Here is a 17,203-nt window from a genome sequence, read left to right on the forward strand (position 1 = left end):
TGTTCAAGAAAAGTGTGTTAAACAATATGACCTTTGTTTCCAGATGATCAGGACAGTTGCAAACAGAACAGTTGAGTGCTGTGTTTTTAGTAAAGTGGTGCTGAGGTGAACTGCCAATAGCAAGTTTTTTAAAATTTGTTTTTTCTTGCTCCTACCCTCTCAGTATCTAAATACTTAAAGTGATGCAACAGTGTGTTTGTCTATTGTGTATTGGTTTCTCTTGTTGTTGACTAATTGGGGTTCACTCATTGAGCCTGCTGTTTGTTATATATAATATGAGATGCTGCCCATCTTGGTTGTACGTCTTTAAACTTAGGAAAAAGCAACATTTTGTTTCATTGCATTTATCTTTCAATCAGTTTTCCAAATCTTGTCAGTTTCATTGCACCTTTGTTGTTTTGATTATATAACTAAATGTATTTCATAACTGTCCAAGGTAAAGAAAGACCAAGAAAAGATATATTTCTACACTTATTTTACACTGGCTGTTGGTACATCATTGGACTGATTTTCTTTTTTATGGCTTTGATCAAAGAAAAACAATACGCTCTTAGAAGAATGACCCTTGAACTGTGACCCTGACCCCTTGTCTTTGGGATTGGCTGAGAGGAATAGTGTGATGAGCAGTCTTGAACATGCAATTGTGGTGATTTCATAATTACATATTCATACAATTAATTACTGTTTTACAAACCTACGTGTACTTAATACTTTATTTATTCTTTATAAGAAGAGGTTGCTTGTCTTCCTGAGGTCCACACAAAAACGATAACAATAAAAAACAATAACAATAAAAAGTAAAACAGAACTACATATGAAGCAATGGAAACAAAAACAAAACAGGTCACTAATACTTAGAAACAAAAATAATAATAGTAATTGTAAAATCTATCAAAATTATTCTAAAACAAACCTAAATAACATCTATATGAGAGTTATCAATTCTTGTTTTAGTGACTTTTTGAAAGAAAATTGACTTTTGGTCTGTCTGATGTTTGTGGGGAGATATTCCAAGCAGAAAAAAGTTCAAGAAGAAGAAAAAAAAAAAGCGTTTCTTCTTCAAATAACAATTAGCATAAATATCAGTGGTCTACATATTGATTTAGCTCCTCAGTTAGCCATGATTTTCGTTTATGCGACTCACTCATTAGCACAGAAATAACAATTAAAAACTAATCGGGCTGCTCTGTTCTGTTCAGTTTGAGGTTCTTTTTATGATGTTTCTCAGCTTAACTTGACCAAATGACTGGGCAATACTCCGGGTGTATTGTGCTTTGTTGTGAATGCATTATTGTGCCTGCATTCGGGGACTAGTGTATATACACACACAGGTGGATCAAATTTAAACAGAGCCGACAAATAGCCCATTCCCTCTCATGCCAGCAGGCTAACCTCTGGTTTAACTCTGACCTCTAACCTCTGTACACCACCATGAAGAAGACTGACCCCTCAGCTCCCTGAGGTTCAGTCGCATATGTGTTTATGTGAGTGTTTTTGTGCAAGTGTGTGTTGTAGTCTGTCCACTTGTCCCCATGACCAGTTTTGTGGGTAATTTTCACTCTTAACTTGATATTTAGTACAAATTTATCAAGACCAATAACAAGCTGAAATGAATCCAAGTATACATACCGTGTCCCTCAAATCAAAAATTGTAAAACATGATCACTATTTTGAACCGTTTATGTCACAGTTTATTTAGGTGCGGATAATCTAATTTAATATATTTTAATCTAATCTACCAAAGAAAGTTAAACAGGCATCCTTGGATTAGGATATTTAAAAAAAAAAAAAAAAAAAAAAATCTAATATAAAATGATTTAGTAATATGCAAATGGGTCCACTGTATTGACAAAGTGATGCCTTGTGTGCATGAATGAAGAGTGTTTCTTATTATATAGTGATATATTGTTGCCTTGATAAACAAATGAACATGAACTGTTGGGGAAAGTATTTTCCTTGCATTTCTGGAGGGCTTAATTTATAGACTCACGACTGTTTTTAGATTGGAAATGAACATTAGCCAGCCTTGATTCCACACTCAGTACACGATAACCTGAGCCCGTTTTCTTTGTAATTTAGAAATATCACTGTTAAATCTTAATCTCCAATCATAGTTCCTTTCTTCTGTAAAATACATGACTCAAAACTGTTATATTTTTGCCTTCTAAATTATTTATTTGTGTGTATGAGTGTGTGTCTGTGTACATAAGGATGCGACCACTGGCATAATTGGACTGTTTACATTACATTACATTACATTACAGTCATTTAGCAGACGTGTTCTAGCAAGGGTGCTAGCAGATGTTTTAGCTGCACATGACTTCCCTCGAGTATACCGTATTTTTTGCGAGTGTTTGTGGTTGTGATGTACAATGGTGGTAGATTCACATGTTGTCTTTTTACACTTTGGCTGTTATCTGTGAAGCATTGCCAAATATTGTTCCCATTTGTATCGTCTTTTGTTCAGAAATGACAGATACAGAAATGGCATGTAGAGAAATGGCGTATTGAATGTCTGCTTGTTATTACAGAAATGTTATTTTAGTAAAAGTACTAAGTTTCTGTCTATTCTCTTGCGAAATGTTGTGAACTCTAATTAGATTTTTTAGCATGCTCACCTATTGAAATTATTTTATTTGACTTCTACTGTCTTTTGCAATTGGAAAAATAGATAACTTTAAATTTGAGGAAAGAGGAAAAAGATCTTCTCAAGGGAATAACACACGATGGTGGTGGTTGTGTCGAGGTGCAGTGCCATGTTGGGCAGAATTAGAAAGAATAACGGAATATGGGCACACTCTACTACAAAACCTATTGTCTCTAATAATGAGTTAAAAACTGGAAGGCTATCTGCAGATAGGGTTTTTCAGTTATATAAATATAAATAATTGTCAATGGGTGCAAAGAATGAAGATTACAATGGTTCCTAGCTTCCATAGCTACTGGCTTTATTGTGTTTCCAGAGTCCTTATATTATGCATATGTCATTTAATTTACAAGTTATCCAGAAACATTAGAAGATGGCTTCTTCATCTTCCTCTTCTGGCATCGTGTGCTGGTGTCAAACAGCTTTGGGTGCATCGCCACTTTTAGAACGAGGTTACCCAGATGTGAATCCGTCTCGGGAACAAGCATAGTCCTTATGTAGCACACTGTATATGTAGATCAATGTAAATGTTAACTTTGTAGAAACTATATTGAAACCTGAAAGTGATTGGTGTGATTGGGGCCTTATTTAAAATAACTTATAAAATTGTATTTTAGGCACACATTTTTATCTTGAACATATTGTTCTCTTTTCAGAAATACATAAGTATTTTACACCAACTGAATACTGGTTGGTTATTGTATCTTAGAGGAGATAGTACCCTGAATGGGCAGTACAGCCTCACTCTTGTAGTGCACTTTAACACACACGCGTAATGGTATTATCTGTCTTGGATTTCTTCTTTGTGTTTCTTGTTAGGATCTAGATAAACTGAACCCGACCCCCACTAATCGCTGACTCATGACCCAGCTGTTCTGAGGAACAGATCATTATCCTATTAAAACGAGACTGACCACTGTTACAAAACCTTAGTGTGGAAACATCCCAAAAGAGGAAGAGGAATTTTTCTCTGCATGTGATTTTGTCCACAGTTCTGGAAATCGTTCACAGTCAACAATGGGGTATCTGTACATTTTAGATTAAGGAAGTATTTTGTAAGATGAATGTTTTTATAGTTGGAGAATGTTTGGGTAATGCAAAAAGGCCAAACAAGTTTGATATTGCTGTCATGGATGGTAGTCTGTGATTTCTTTTCACATTCTATTTCATTTCACAATGCTTTGTAGGTTACAAGCCTATATGGTATTAAAATATGTACATGTTGTGTATCTGTACGGAACAAATAAATGTAATGTTATCTCAATGTATTCAAACTCTCTTGTGCTAATTTCAGGCATGGTGGACACCATTTTTCACCACTAAAGAACGTTCCTCGCTGTCATCTCTGTCCTCATCAGATACATATTTTGCCTGCTCTCCTTGTGCTGAAGCTGCATAGGAGTGGCAGAAATGGCACAAAAAGTAGGGCATGAGACAGACTATTAAGATTTAATGATGGATGACGCTAAGGTGAGGAAACAGCGCTCCGGGTAGCTTGGGCATATACTCTATCCATTACAGAATATTGTAAAGGAAAGACCGAAGAAAATCACTAATTTTAACAATCTAATCTTTGCTTTGTTGGTAACGATAGTAAAAATAGCAATTGTTTAGTGATGAAAGCATCTGTCAAGGCTCTTACCATTTACAAAGCATTAAAGTTACTGTCTCATTCACTATTTCTTTTTTTAAATTAAGTCGGAATCCAGTGAAGCGCTCAGGTTTGTTTTTGGGTTGGGTAGCAAGTTTGTATCAGGCTTGATAAATATCACCATGTGTTCTCTTGGCATCTCAGCAGGGTCCTTTAGGAGCAAAGAAAGAATAACAGAATGACATGTCAGCTATTGTGTTGAATCAGAGAAAATCAGGGACATAAACAATAGAAGGCAAGCTACTCAGCCTTCCCACGGAAGCCCTACTCCGGTACTTTATTCCTAGCTTTAGACACACACACACACACACACACACACACACACACACACACACACACACACACACACACACACACACACACACACACACACACACACACACACAGTGAAGAGTTTTTATTATATGTCTGTAGGAATAAAGTGTTTGGTTCCTTCCATTCATTTTAAAGATGCTCTTTGATTTCTCTACGGTGATACTCTGGCAGTTACTTGTCACTGACTGTACACACTGCCTCGACACATTCATACTGTAGTGTTTGTTAGGACAGTTTGGACAAAAGTAGCTGTTGCAGTGGGTGTCATGTCTGTCACCAATAGTTGCTGTTGAATGAAAATAATGAGAACTTGTTTAGACTCGTGTCTTGTGACTTTCCAGAAAAATCTGCGTCCCAGCATAAAACATCTCCTGTACAGAAACCATTAAGTCTCGCGGTTTTATCAACATTTTTATGACAGTTTTTCAACTTAAACTTCCGCCATGTTCCTTTACGCTGTGCCACGAAATAAGTATTAGGAACACATAAAAATATTAATGATCAGCAGTGATTATGATCAAAATCTGTATACATTTTAGAGAATTTTCTTTTAATTAAATATGTTTTTAAAAAATATGTGTATTTGGTTGGATCCCTCCTCTGTGTTGATGGCCTCCTCGAGGGGGTGTGTTAACTTGCTGAAAGTAACGCATATGGAGCTAGAGCGATTAGCCTAGCATAGCATAGAGGTTGGAATCTGGGGGAAAGCTAGCCCAGTTATGTCAACTTCAAACGCATGACTGCCAGCTCCCTGAAAGCTCCCATATATGCAGATCCCAGTGACTTCCAGCTGCAGAATTGACATTCCAGTGAGGTTAAAAGGCAACCAGTCGACACTCCTGGATATCACTCCAGTTTAACAGCACATAACTACCCATAATGCCACAACTTGTAGGCATTCTTTTGAGCTTTGGACGGCCAGGCTATCCGTTTCCAGTCCTAATGCTATCTTTAATGCTATTTATATCTTTATACTCTCCGAGCTGACCACAGGCCCGGCTCTTTGTAAAGCAGCGTAACCCTTTGCAGATTATGATCATGGATTAAGTGCTTATGTATCAATTAAAGCTACAGCACTATTAATGTCATCACCTTTGTCTTTTACGGTCTTATCCATTCATTTCCATAGCTATAGAGATGGACTATTCTTTCTCTTCTCTCTCTTTGTCTCTCTCTTAATTGCTTGAACTCTCTCTGACTCTCTTTGTGCACGACCATGAGACACTGGATATGTTTTCTTTCCCCTCTCACGCTACCCTCATTCCAAACCTCACTTTGACTGAATGGACAGACAGACAGAAAGGAAGCTAATTGGCCATTATGTCAGAGGTCTTTGTACATGCTCTCAGCACTTCAGATAAGTATGGCTAAGTGGTGCTTGTATAAACATGGATCCTTATCATTCATTGAGAGACTGTAGCCCAGTGTAATGGGCCCTTCACACTGGTAGCAGAAGCTCCACCCCTGTGCTATAAAATGCATCAAAACCAAGCCCTTAATCTGCCAATGATTTTTTTGATTAATCGATTAATCATTTGGTATATGAAATGTCAAAAAATAGTACAATAATGGCTCTCACTACTTCCAAGGGCCCAAAGTGATGTCTTCAAATGTCTTGTTTTGTTTGATCAGAAGTCTGAAACCCATAGGCACTCAGTTTAAAGAATTATAAGACAAAGAGAAGCAGCAAATCCTCCAACTTTAGAAGCTGCAACCAGAGAAAATGTAGCGTTTTTCAATTTTTTGCTAGATAGTTTATGATTATTTTTCTGTTGATTGACTAATTGATTATCAACTGACCTGTTCAGCTATTATTGATTAGAGTTTTACAGAGACTCCCCATAAAAGCATGGAACAGATTTCGGTGTTTTGAAAGTATATATTTAACATAGATCTCAGATGAAGTGATAGGATATGTTACATGCTTTACTAATGGTATAATACCATACAAACAGCAACTATATAACAACAGAGGAAATGTTACTCTCACAATCATCATTACTCAAACTTTCCTAAGCATCGAGTTGAGCTGGCTGTGCTCACATGCACACACACACACACACACACACACACACACACACACACACACACACACACACACACACACACACACACACACACACACACACACACACGCCTTACAGGGTGTGGTGGAAGTTGTGGAATGGACTTATAAAATAGCCCCCTGTTGTTTGTCTATGATCCCTATTACCTCACTTTGTTTTAGTATTCCTTTCTTCCTGCATTTCTTCTTTTACTTAAAAATATTTTTGTTTCACTTTTTCTCCTCTGTGGAAGCTGAAACAGAACCCAAAAACGAGAGTGAAGGACTTGATGGGTAAAGTAACAAAGAGAACAAGAAGGTATAATTAAAGAAAACAAGACCGATTTATAGAAAAAGAAAAATAACTCCAACAACTTTAGTGATTTAAATTCATGGATTTCTGTTTTAACTTACATCCTCTTTGGCTATGGTGTAGCAGGACGGGTTTCTTATTTGGGATTTAAGACCCTGCAGGAATTGATGGTAAGATCTAATCGTGCAAAACTGCCATTGAGCAAGGCACAGGATGCTGAAAAAACTTGAGGAGTACCTTCTAACATCCCAATGTGTAGTGGATCATTTTCCTACATGGATTGATGGAGTATCACTCATTTGCTCCTTCCACATGCACTTGGTGAGGCTTTATTGTTCCTCACTGCTGACGAATGGAAACCCTTCTTTGCTCGTTCTGACTGTCTAGTTATTCACTGATGGTATGAAAGCACGTTTGCAGCACCAGGCTTAACAATCATGCCAAAAAACCAATTCTTCCTACAAAGTTAAATGAGTGCCCCATTTTTGTATTAAATCACACAGCATGCAGTTTCAACTTCAGAGCCACTTTACCTCCAAGAACTGTATGAAGGTATCTTAAAGTGTGTATTTCATTTGTCATGTAAGAGCCAGGGTGTCTTGGAGTAACATTACTTATTTAGAGGCTTTCTGTTCCAACTACACTGAGCATCAATAAGGAAATGAGTGGTGATTAATCTTTGCTAGTAGAGTAGTTACTGATTTTTGTGTGTGTGTGTGTGTGTGTGTGTGTGTGTGTGTGTGTGTGTGTGTGTGTGTGTGTGTGTGTGTGTGTGTGTGTGTGTGTGTGTGTGTGTGTGTGTGTGTGTGTGTGTGTGTGTGTGTGTGTGTGTGTGTGTGTGTGTGTGTGTGTGTGTTGTATTTCCTCTGTGTTGTGCCCCGTCATCACAGTGGAGGGATCTCCCAGTATGTTGCCCTAGTCTTGTGTGTACTATATGCAGTTGGTGTTGTGGTCTATGTCGATCGGTCGGTTCCCCACTTTGGTCAACACTGAAATATCTCAACCATTACTGGATGGATTATTATATCATTTCTTTAAGAAATAATTGTTCCTCTCAGGATGAATTGTAATCATTTTGACGATAACTCACACTTTCTTCTAACGTCATTATCGGGTCAAAACGTTAATATATGGTAGTTGTATAGTTCTTTAGATCTGAAACTCAGCCCGAATAAAATCACATACACATTTTTGCGGGTAAAAGTACACATGCACAGCAAACTAACACCCATGACCTCTATAGTTTAAGCTCTGATAGCTTTTCTCCTTTTTCTAAATGTTTTCTTCTTGTGAATACATTTTTACACACACCACCACACATCATCTGCTCTCTCTCTCTCTCTCTCTCTCTCTCTCTCTCTCTCTCTCTCTCTCTCTCTCTCTCTCTCTCTCTCTCTCTCTCTCCAAACAAAAGGTCCTGCTGACCTCTGTAACATTTTATTTTGGTTTTGGTAGAAGGTGTGACGATGAAAGCCAAACACCCTCTTATCAGCCTGGTGTTCTACTGTATTTCTGTTTATTGTTTTATCATATGACCTCCTTGTTGCTATCAGTCTGAAGTAGGGCAACATATCAGAGATATTCTCAGTACTGATTACAAAGAGTTTTTTATAGTATCTCACTTTTTAGTCTCACTACTGGTGAAAGCAGACTTGTCAGTATGTTATTTGTTTCACAAAAAACTTGAATCAATAATATGAATAACTCTGTGTTTGTGTTACATGATGTCTTTGGTCAGTTTTTCTTTAATGTTTTGTTGCAGTTTTTCAGAACTATTTTTATCATGTTAGTAACTATTGTTAGCTTATGTAAACTTAGGCAACATACTAATTACTTGTCAAGTTTTGAAGTGGTTACAGTTGGAACTAAGATTGACAGAAAAGGACAAATAAAGACATAGGGAGAGATGTACAGTCTGTACGGTGGGAGAGATGTACAGTCTGTACGGTAGAAGAGAACACTCTGTGCTGCCAGTGATTCCGCTTGACCCATACTGTAAATCTAAGCAGTGTGTTGCCATCACATACTGAGGGACACACCGCCGCCGGTAGTTGTCTAATAAAACTGTCTAAGGATTCTTATGTGACTGAATCTCCTTCTTAGTAAAACAACATTTTCACTTTTCATTCACAGTGACCTTTTTGTCCCCCCTCTCTTCTGTCTCATTATTAGGAGTCCCCTCAAGACAGTGCCATTACCAGGGACATTAACAGGACATTCCCGGCTCATGACTACTTCAAAGACACCGGAGGAGATGGACAAGACTCCCTCTACAAGATCTGCAAGGTGGGAGATACACACATGCAAAAGGGTGTTTAGATTACTGTTTTAAAGTCAACACAGCAAGTCTAAAATAGAAAAAAATGGATCAGTGGATAAAGATTCACCAACACCTATTATTCCCTTCCACTGGTGTCCACTCGGATCTACAGACAGTAATTATTTTTTAAGGCAGTTGCTTTGCAACATTTATAGGGAAGTATTCAAGGAATAACATTGAAAGTTAAAATCCACACAATACACAAAAGCAGCTCAAAATGTGTCCGTAAAATATTCTTTATTTTTGTTATTGTTTATGTAAACATGGAAAAAAAAAAAACGTCAAATGCAAATTCTTACAACCCCATTTGTCAAAGTGTAGAACTGATTAATTAATACCGTACCACTTCAGTCTTTTGGGGATTTATTATAAATATTTACATCCTCATGATAACTAACAATTGTTCTTTTTGTTAGCACTAGTGTTCATTGCTCGAACCACTTATAGCATTCTGCATGTGAAAGAGAATCACATGTGCCCCTATTATACAGCGTAATTATTGTGTAAATGACCTGCTTTACAGAAGGTAACGTAACAAAGTTTTCAGAGAAGTAGTGAAAGTTGTCAGCGCTATAGGAAACTGCTTATTAATTAACTGAACGGTTGCTCTTTTTCTGGGTGGTTCAGCGAGTTCATAACAGCCACTGCCTGTCTAGAGAATGCATCACAAGTTTCTAATCGAAAATACACAAACAAACACACACACACACACACACACACACACACACACACACACACACACACACTAGACTCCACTATAATCACTCCTGTTGCATAGCTGACTCTCACACACCTGCGTGATGGTAAAGTGCCCCTGCTTTCCTTCCAATGAGAATGAACACATGCATATACAGCTGAGACACATACACATTTCAACCTATAGTTCCATAATAGTACATGATCGGTTCGGGTGTAGTTTTTTCACTCTTTTCATTCATTATGTATAACCTAGGTGAGGGCATCCATCTCTTTCTGAGACAAGCACCTCCTCGGGTGTGTTTGAATAATTCAGCTGGCCCTCCCTTTCCTCTGTTTGTGGATTGATCCACGCTTTGTCTGTTTGACTTTTACTCATTATATGTGTTTGTAGCTCAGTAGGCCACTCAGCCCCCTTTTTAAACTCTGTCCATTGCTCCCTGACATCATATTTACTCCATTTCCTCAACACCATCATCTCTCTCCAGCCCTTCCCTTTCCCTCTCTTTGTCATTTCCTTTCTGTCTTTTTCACAGTCTCATGGTAATTTTTCCCTGTTTTCTCTGTCCCTCACTCCAGATCCTTCCCTCATGTATGTCTTGTTTCACTGACATTCAATTGTGAAGTTAGCTTGAAGACATAAGGCATACATTGCAAAAACTTAAAAAAAAAAAGCAATAGGTATCACTCTCAACAGCTTGTACAATATAACTCAAGTGCTCTGTGGCCAAACAAGTCTGCTGTGGGTTAAAGACTAAATATTTATACACTGTATATTTAACTGTTATGGTGATGGGTGTGTGTCATTTCTCAACTGTTCTTTAATTTGTTTCGGTTTATTTAAAGCTGTGTTAAGCTTCCAGTGTGGCTTAATCCATATTTCTTACCACCTGTCAAACAAAAGTTCAGTATTTATGGGCACTGATCTCTCCCTGGGCTGGTTTGCCATCTCCTAATGAAAAATATTTTGGTCTTCTACTTGGGATGCCCTTCTCTTTTTCACACAACATTTCAAAATTTGATTCTGTGTTGAAATTATAAATACAGTTTGAAGTACCTATAAAAATAGGGGTCTGGATTAGCAACAGACTGCAGTTGCAACGGCAAAATTATTATTATACAGATGCTGGACAAGCAGCACCCCATAATAAAAACAAGAACATTCTGTATCATCATTTAATTACCCACACACATTTTTGAATTTACTGTGAAACCTCTTTCTTAACTGCGTGACCGCTTGCCTTTGTCCTCTCCTTCAGGCTTACTCTGTTTACGATGAGGAGATTGGCTACTGCCAGGGACAATCCTTCTTGGCTGCTGTGCTGCTGCTCCACGTGAGTTCACCCATCAGCAGCGTCCAACTGTTTTGTTTTCTTTGGACATCTGTATCTCTTTGATATTCTGCAGTGCTGGAGGACTGGCTTGGCAGTTTCCGAATGCGTTAGAGACTTGTCTGTAGTATATTCAGTGTAGGATATGATAAGCACGATGTAATGTTACTGCACCGAAACAGTTTGAGGAAGATATTACATGTGAGGTGGTTGACACTGACATTATATTTAAATAAATAACATATAATGTGTTAATTTACATTTGCCAAGCTGGAGTGGCATCCCTTAAAGATTTCCTGTAGTTCAGGGACATGTCAACACTGCCATCTAGTGGACAGACAGTGTGTTTTTGATAGACCAAAGGACTTATTTCACAAATTCAGGTAGTGTTATATTACATTACATTACATTACAGTCATTTAGCAGACGCTTTTATCCAAAGCGACTTACAGGAAGTGTATTCAACATAGGTATTCAATATATATATGGGAAAAATGTTAAGTAAAAGCTTTTTTCATATGAGCCTCACCTGAAAACTTGTGGTGGCACTAATGTAAAATCTCTGGCTCGTCTTCTTCAGATGCCAGAGGAGCAAGCTTTCAGCGTGCTGGTCAAGATCATGTTTGATTACGGGCTCAGGGACCTTTTCAAGCAGAACTTTGAAGATCTGCATTGCAAGTTCTTCCAACTTGAGAGGCTCATGCAGGTATGTGTGTTTCATTTTCTGATTTTTTTTTTATGAATGTACATCAAAGCAGTGATCAAACTTCTTCTGTTTATGCAAAATCAGGTTTAAAAGATGTTAGTGCCACTTTCCTTTTTTTTAACTTTTTTGTGTTTATCTTTTGTCCTAATTACTCTCCTTGTTCCTTCCATCCACATCATTCCTTCTACCTCTCCGTCCTCCTGTCTCTTTATTTATTCTCTCCCTTCTGTCTCTCATTTACTTTCTCTCTCTGTAACAGGAATATATACCAGACCTGTACAACCATTTCCTGAATGTGGGTCTGGAGGCTCATATGTATGCCTCTCAGTGGTTCCTCACCCTCTTCACAGCCAAATTCCCTCTTTACATGGTCTTCCATATCATTGATCTGCTACTGTGTGAGGTTGGTAATAAGACACAACACAACTTCCCCTGCTGCAATTCACACACTATGTAAAATATGAACAAATGCACATTTTGTTGTGAGATTTAATTTTCAATTTCCACCAATTCAATTCATTTGTTTTTGCCATATATGTACACACATTCTCTCAGACTGAATTAAAGTAAACAATGACAAAGTATTTGAATTAAAATACTGCTGTATTATAAGAAACCCTTATCTATGACACTCTAAACTGAGCTCATTTACATCCTGTTTATTCTGATCTATGTGCTGTCACTAGAAATTGATTGACAGACTTGTTCAAATTCAAGCACTGAAAGCCCCCAGGAGTTGATATAATAATACAGTTTGAAGTAAAGTTTGGAACAATGAACACTCTTCTAAGATCTGGATGTTTGGCCAAAGTCAATAAAATAAGTTTATCCACTTGTAGCCTGTGAGAGCATGGGGGAAATCATTTATTTTCTGATGAGACAAAAAGGTTTATGTCTTCAGTGTTAAGCTCTGCGTCTAGTGAAAACCATGCCCCATTGATCACCCGAATAATAAAGGGAACCATGATTCTGTAATGATGCATCAAAGCATCAGGAACTGGGAGACTGTTCAAGTTCCAGGAGATGATAGACAGACCAAAGTAAAGAGAGGAAAAGCTGCTTTAGATCACACACAACCCTCTCACTAAGATGAAGATTGACCTTTCAGCATGGTGGTCCAAGCCAAGACAACTGGAGTGTCAGCCAAATCCTGAACCTCTGTGGAGAGATGTTAAGATCCTAGTTTTATAAACTTCTTATGAAGTCTGACAGCGCTGATAAATAATCTGCCAGGAAGAGAAGGAGACACTGCGAATTAAAATATTAGCAGCAACTGCAACACTAATGTGGTACTAGTAGTAGTTTATACATTTCTCTTTTTATTGTAACAAATCTGGAAATGTCTCTTTGTCATTGATGAGTATTATGTGTACATTGCTTGCAAGTTAGTCACAAAGAAAAACTACACAGTATGCACCGTTTGTGCACATACTCTTTTTGTTGTTTTAACAGTTTTTAATCCATGTTTTATTTTAATTTCTTTGGATCTACAGTTCGTCAATTCCTTAACACGGCATGAAAAATGTGTCTTTATTTTCAGGGCATCAGTGTGATCTTCAATGTGGCCTTGGCGTTACTAAAGGTAAGCTAGCCCAAACAAATATGTATGCAAACACAAATGAGACCACTTGCAACAACAGCTCGGAGTAGAAACAGAAAGGTACAGCAGGTACCTTAAGAAAATCTAACCTTGGAAAGATTTTACACGTCTGCGCATGTGGGCAAGTGCAGATACATTTTGTCCACAAAAAAAGTCCTTGGAGCAGCTTTAATCTTATGCTTGTTTCTAGACATGAGCTAGTTTATCAGAAAACCTGTTATTTATCATGAATAGTTCAGAAAATTGTCTTTGACAATTGTGCTGCTTCATGTTGCAAAAAGGGAAGTAAGTGTCAACCAAACAGGCTACTCCAGGTTGTGTAAATCGATTTCTTAGAGTGTCCCTATCCTTTTTTTCCTCAGACATCAAAAGACGATCTGATCCAAACAGACTTCGAGGGTGCGCTCAAATTCTTTCGTGTCCCGGTTCCGAAGAGATACCGCTCTGAGGAAAACGCAAAGAAACTGATGGAGCTGGCCTGTAGCATGAAGGTGAGTTTATAGTAAAAAAGAAGAGAATACAGTCTCAGTTCACTATTAACAAAGAGAAGCTATGTCTGAGACTTCAGGTTCAGCTCTGTATTAATGTGTTGTTAGTAACTATCATTTTCATTTTGAGTAAAAATAGAAACATATGCAATTCCCTTATGTGGTAAAGTTAATGGTCTTTAAGATGTCCAGAAAACCTCAAACAGTAAAAGATTTGAAAGACTTGAAACAGAAAACTTTAGCAGTACTTCTTATATACCAGTAGGGGCCACTTTTGAACTTTGAATCAAGTTTAACAGATGCAATGAGCACACATGACAACACACATCTCTCTTTCTGTCTGTGTCCTAAACACACACACACACACACACACACACACACACACACACACACACACACACACACACACACACACACACACACACACACACACACACACACACCTGTGTCCTGACCTGTTTTCAACAGACTGGCCTAATTCGGAGAGCCTGACTTTAAAGGTAACTTTGGGCAGAGATATTATTTAGCACACATGGAGAAAGTTATTAGCGGTTTGGTTCTCAGTCAGACAGCTGGGCGAGAGAGAGAGAGAGAGAGAGAGAGAGAGAGAGAGAGAGAGAGAGAGAGAGAGAGCTTATCCAGCAGAGAAAAATGGAACAAATCAAAGGCAACTGGACTTGGGTGTGCAGCCGCTAAAAAAGTTCAAGTGCCCAATTCTGAACATAATTCACGAGAGAAGCCTCTTCTCAGATTAAAACCACTATAAAAAAAATGTTGTGCTGCTTTTGTGTTGTTTATATGTTTAATCTAATAATTATGCTTAGTTATGCTTTTGTTTTAAGGGACGCTTTGTAGCTATTAGAATGAAACACCTGCATGTAGTCACAAAGATGCAAAGGGACCTTCAATTTACTGCTTTTATTAAGTTATTTCCAGCACATTATATGAAGAAAACAATTTAAAGAAGTCATTCGACCTCAGTGAGTACGGCAATGGTGTAGCTCAGAATTAAATTTGAAGCAAGGTAGACTAATCCAAAATGTGAATGTTTCTACAGAGGGATTAGAGGATCAGATTAGTGGAGCCCTTATTGATTCTGATAGGAGCACCTATCTTTCTTCACTGCCAGGTGCGCTAACTTTATTTAAGTCAGTGTCAGATTTCTCCAACTGCTGTTTTAAACTATGTCCTTGCCCCTTTGAACTGTTGGGTCCTTCTTCCCCAGCCTCATCACCCTCATGGTAGAATAAGTGTGTAATTGTAAAAGCAGAATCAAGATTATAGTGTTCCTATTTTAAGAGGAGGAACTAAAAGTGTAACTAAGTTATGGAATCATTTGGTTTATCCATATTTCAACTATGGTACAGTAACAGTAGTGCCTGTGTTAGTTCTAGTAGATGACTAAACTCTTCACTTAGGACTTTACTTGTAATTGTAGTCAGAGGTCAAAGTTATTTGAATAATTTTGAAGTGAATATGCGGCAAACACGGTTGGAAACTACAGTCAGGTCAGAAAATGTATTCAGCAGACTATCTTGGGGTCAAACTAGGGTCATTAATGTTGCCTCAGCGTGTAGCTGTTACACCTACTTTCTCTTCTTGTCTGCCAACCTTTCGACTTCTAAAGCTAATATATGCAAATTGCCCTGGGATTTAAATGAAAGCCATGAATGCGTGCATTTTCCATTGTTTACTGTGTTTTTTTGTTGTCCATCTCTTTATGTCTTCGTCATGACTCTACTTTTTCTCTGGTAGATATGAGCATCTAGAGATGAAGAAAGCTTGTAATAGTTTTTTAGGTTCAGAAGAGCAGAGAATGATCAGCAAGTCACCTGAGAGAGAGCCAGAGGTTTAACAATATGCTTCCCCTAGTGTATTTTAAGAAAACAATACTGATTGACTGACTGGCTTTGACCCAAGGCTTGTAAGATGAGACATATTTTAAGTCTTTTATAATTTATGGCTGTGCTTGAGAGAGCCGTGGTGGCTCGGTGTTCTTAATTGCTTTACTAAGTAGTCACTTCTGATGATCCAGCTGTCTGTCAAGGCTGCAATAGAAAAGAGGAATAAATAATGAGAAATGACATGGATGAGGCAACTCCTGCCATGAATGACCCCTTGTACTTTTTCTTCCTTTTGTCTGTCTCCCATGTACACGCACGCACATGCTGAGGCACACTTAACAATAGGTCTTGGACAACACCTTCTGTCCATTTCTGCCGACATCATTAGATGGAAAGTGCTGGGGAGGATTTGGATCCCTTGATATATACTGTTGTATAATACTACATTACATTACATTACATTACAGTCATTTAGCAGACGCTTTTATCCAAAGCGACTTACAATAAGTGTATTCAACATAGGTATTCAAGAGAACTACTAGTCACCAGAAGTCATAAGTGCATCTCCTTTCTTAAACAAGCATCTAAGAGCATAAACCAGAGCAAAAGTATAGTGCAGAAGCAAATTACTACGAAAACAATAATTGGAACAGACTAATACGAATACAATAAGTGCTACAAACCACTACGAATAGGATAAGTGCAGTAAACGAATACGAATACAATAAGTGCAGCGAACTGATACGAATACAATAAGTGCAACAACTAATACAAATACAATAAGTGCTACGAGGAAGGCTCAGGGTAGTGCTTCTTGAAGAGGTGAGTTTTCAGCCTGCGCCGAAAGATGGGCAGCGACTCTGCTGTCCTGACGTCAGTGGGGAGTTCATTCCACCACTGAGGGGCCAGGACAGAAAAAAGCTGTGACCGGGTGGATCGGCCGCAGGGACCTCTGAGCGACGGGGCAACCAGTCGCCCCGAGGCAGCAGAGCGAAGTGGTCGGGCGGGGGTGTAGGGCTTGACCAAGGCCTGGAGATAGGAAGGAGCTGTTCCTTTCACTGCCCTGTAGGCTAGCACCAGAGTCTTAAGCTGGATGCGAGCTCTTACAGGGAGCCAGTACTAAACCTGAGATAGTACCATGCACATGCAGTCATGCATGCAGAGACCAACTGTGCATTGATGTTGCAGCTGTAACAAGAAGCTTTAAAATCCACAGAATGGACAAGAAAGTCTCTCTTTCATGCTGAG

General features: G+C 38.3%; 1 protein-coding gene across 1 annotated transcript in view; it reads left to right on the plus strand.

Moving 5' to 3' along the window:
- LOC129102607 (rab GTPase-activating protein 1) overlaps positions 1-17,203 on the plus strand; it is a 64,493-nt gene that overhangs the window by 36,161 nt on the left and 11,129 nt on the right. Inside the window, 6 exon segments of the mRNA XM_054612831.1 lie at positions 9,143-9,256; positions 11,246-11,320; positions 11,898-12,023; positions 12,283-12,426; positions 13,564-13,605; positions 13,986-14,114. Of these exon segments, the coding sequence (XP_054468806.1) occupies positions 9,143-9,256; positions 11,246-11,320; positions 11,898-12,023; positions 12,283-12,426; positions 13,564-13,605; positions 13,986-14,114 (630 nt within the window).

The sequence above is a fragment of the Anoplopoma fimbria genome, chromosome 14, assembly GCF_027596085.1.
Source record: "Anoplopoma fimbria isolate UVic2021 breed Golden Eagle Sablefish chromosome 14, Afim_UVic_2022, whole genome shotgun sequence".
NCBI classification, from domain to species: Eukaryota; Metazoa; Chordata; class Actinopteri; order Perciformes; family Anoplopomatidae; genus Anoplopoma; species Anoplopoma fimbria.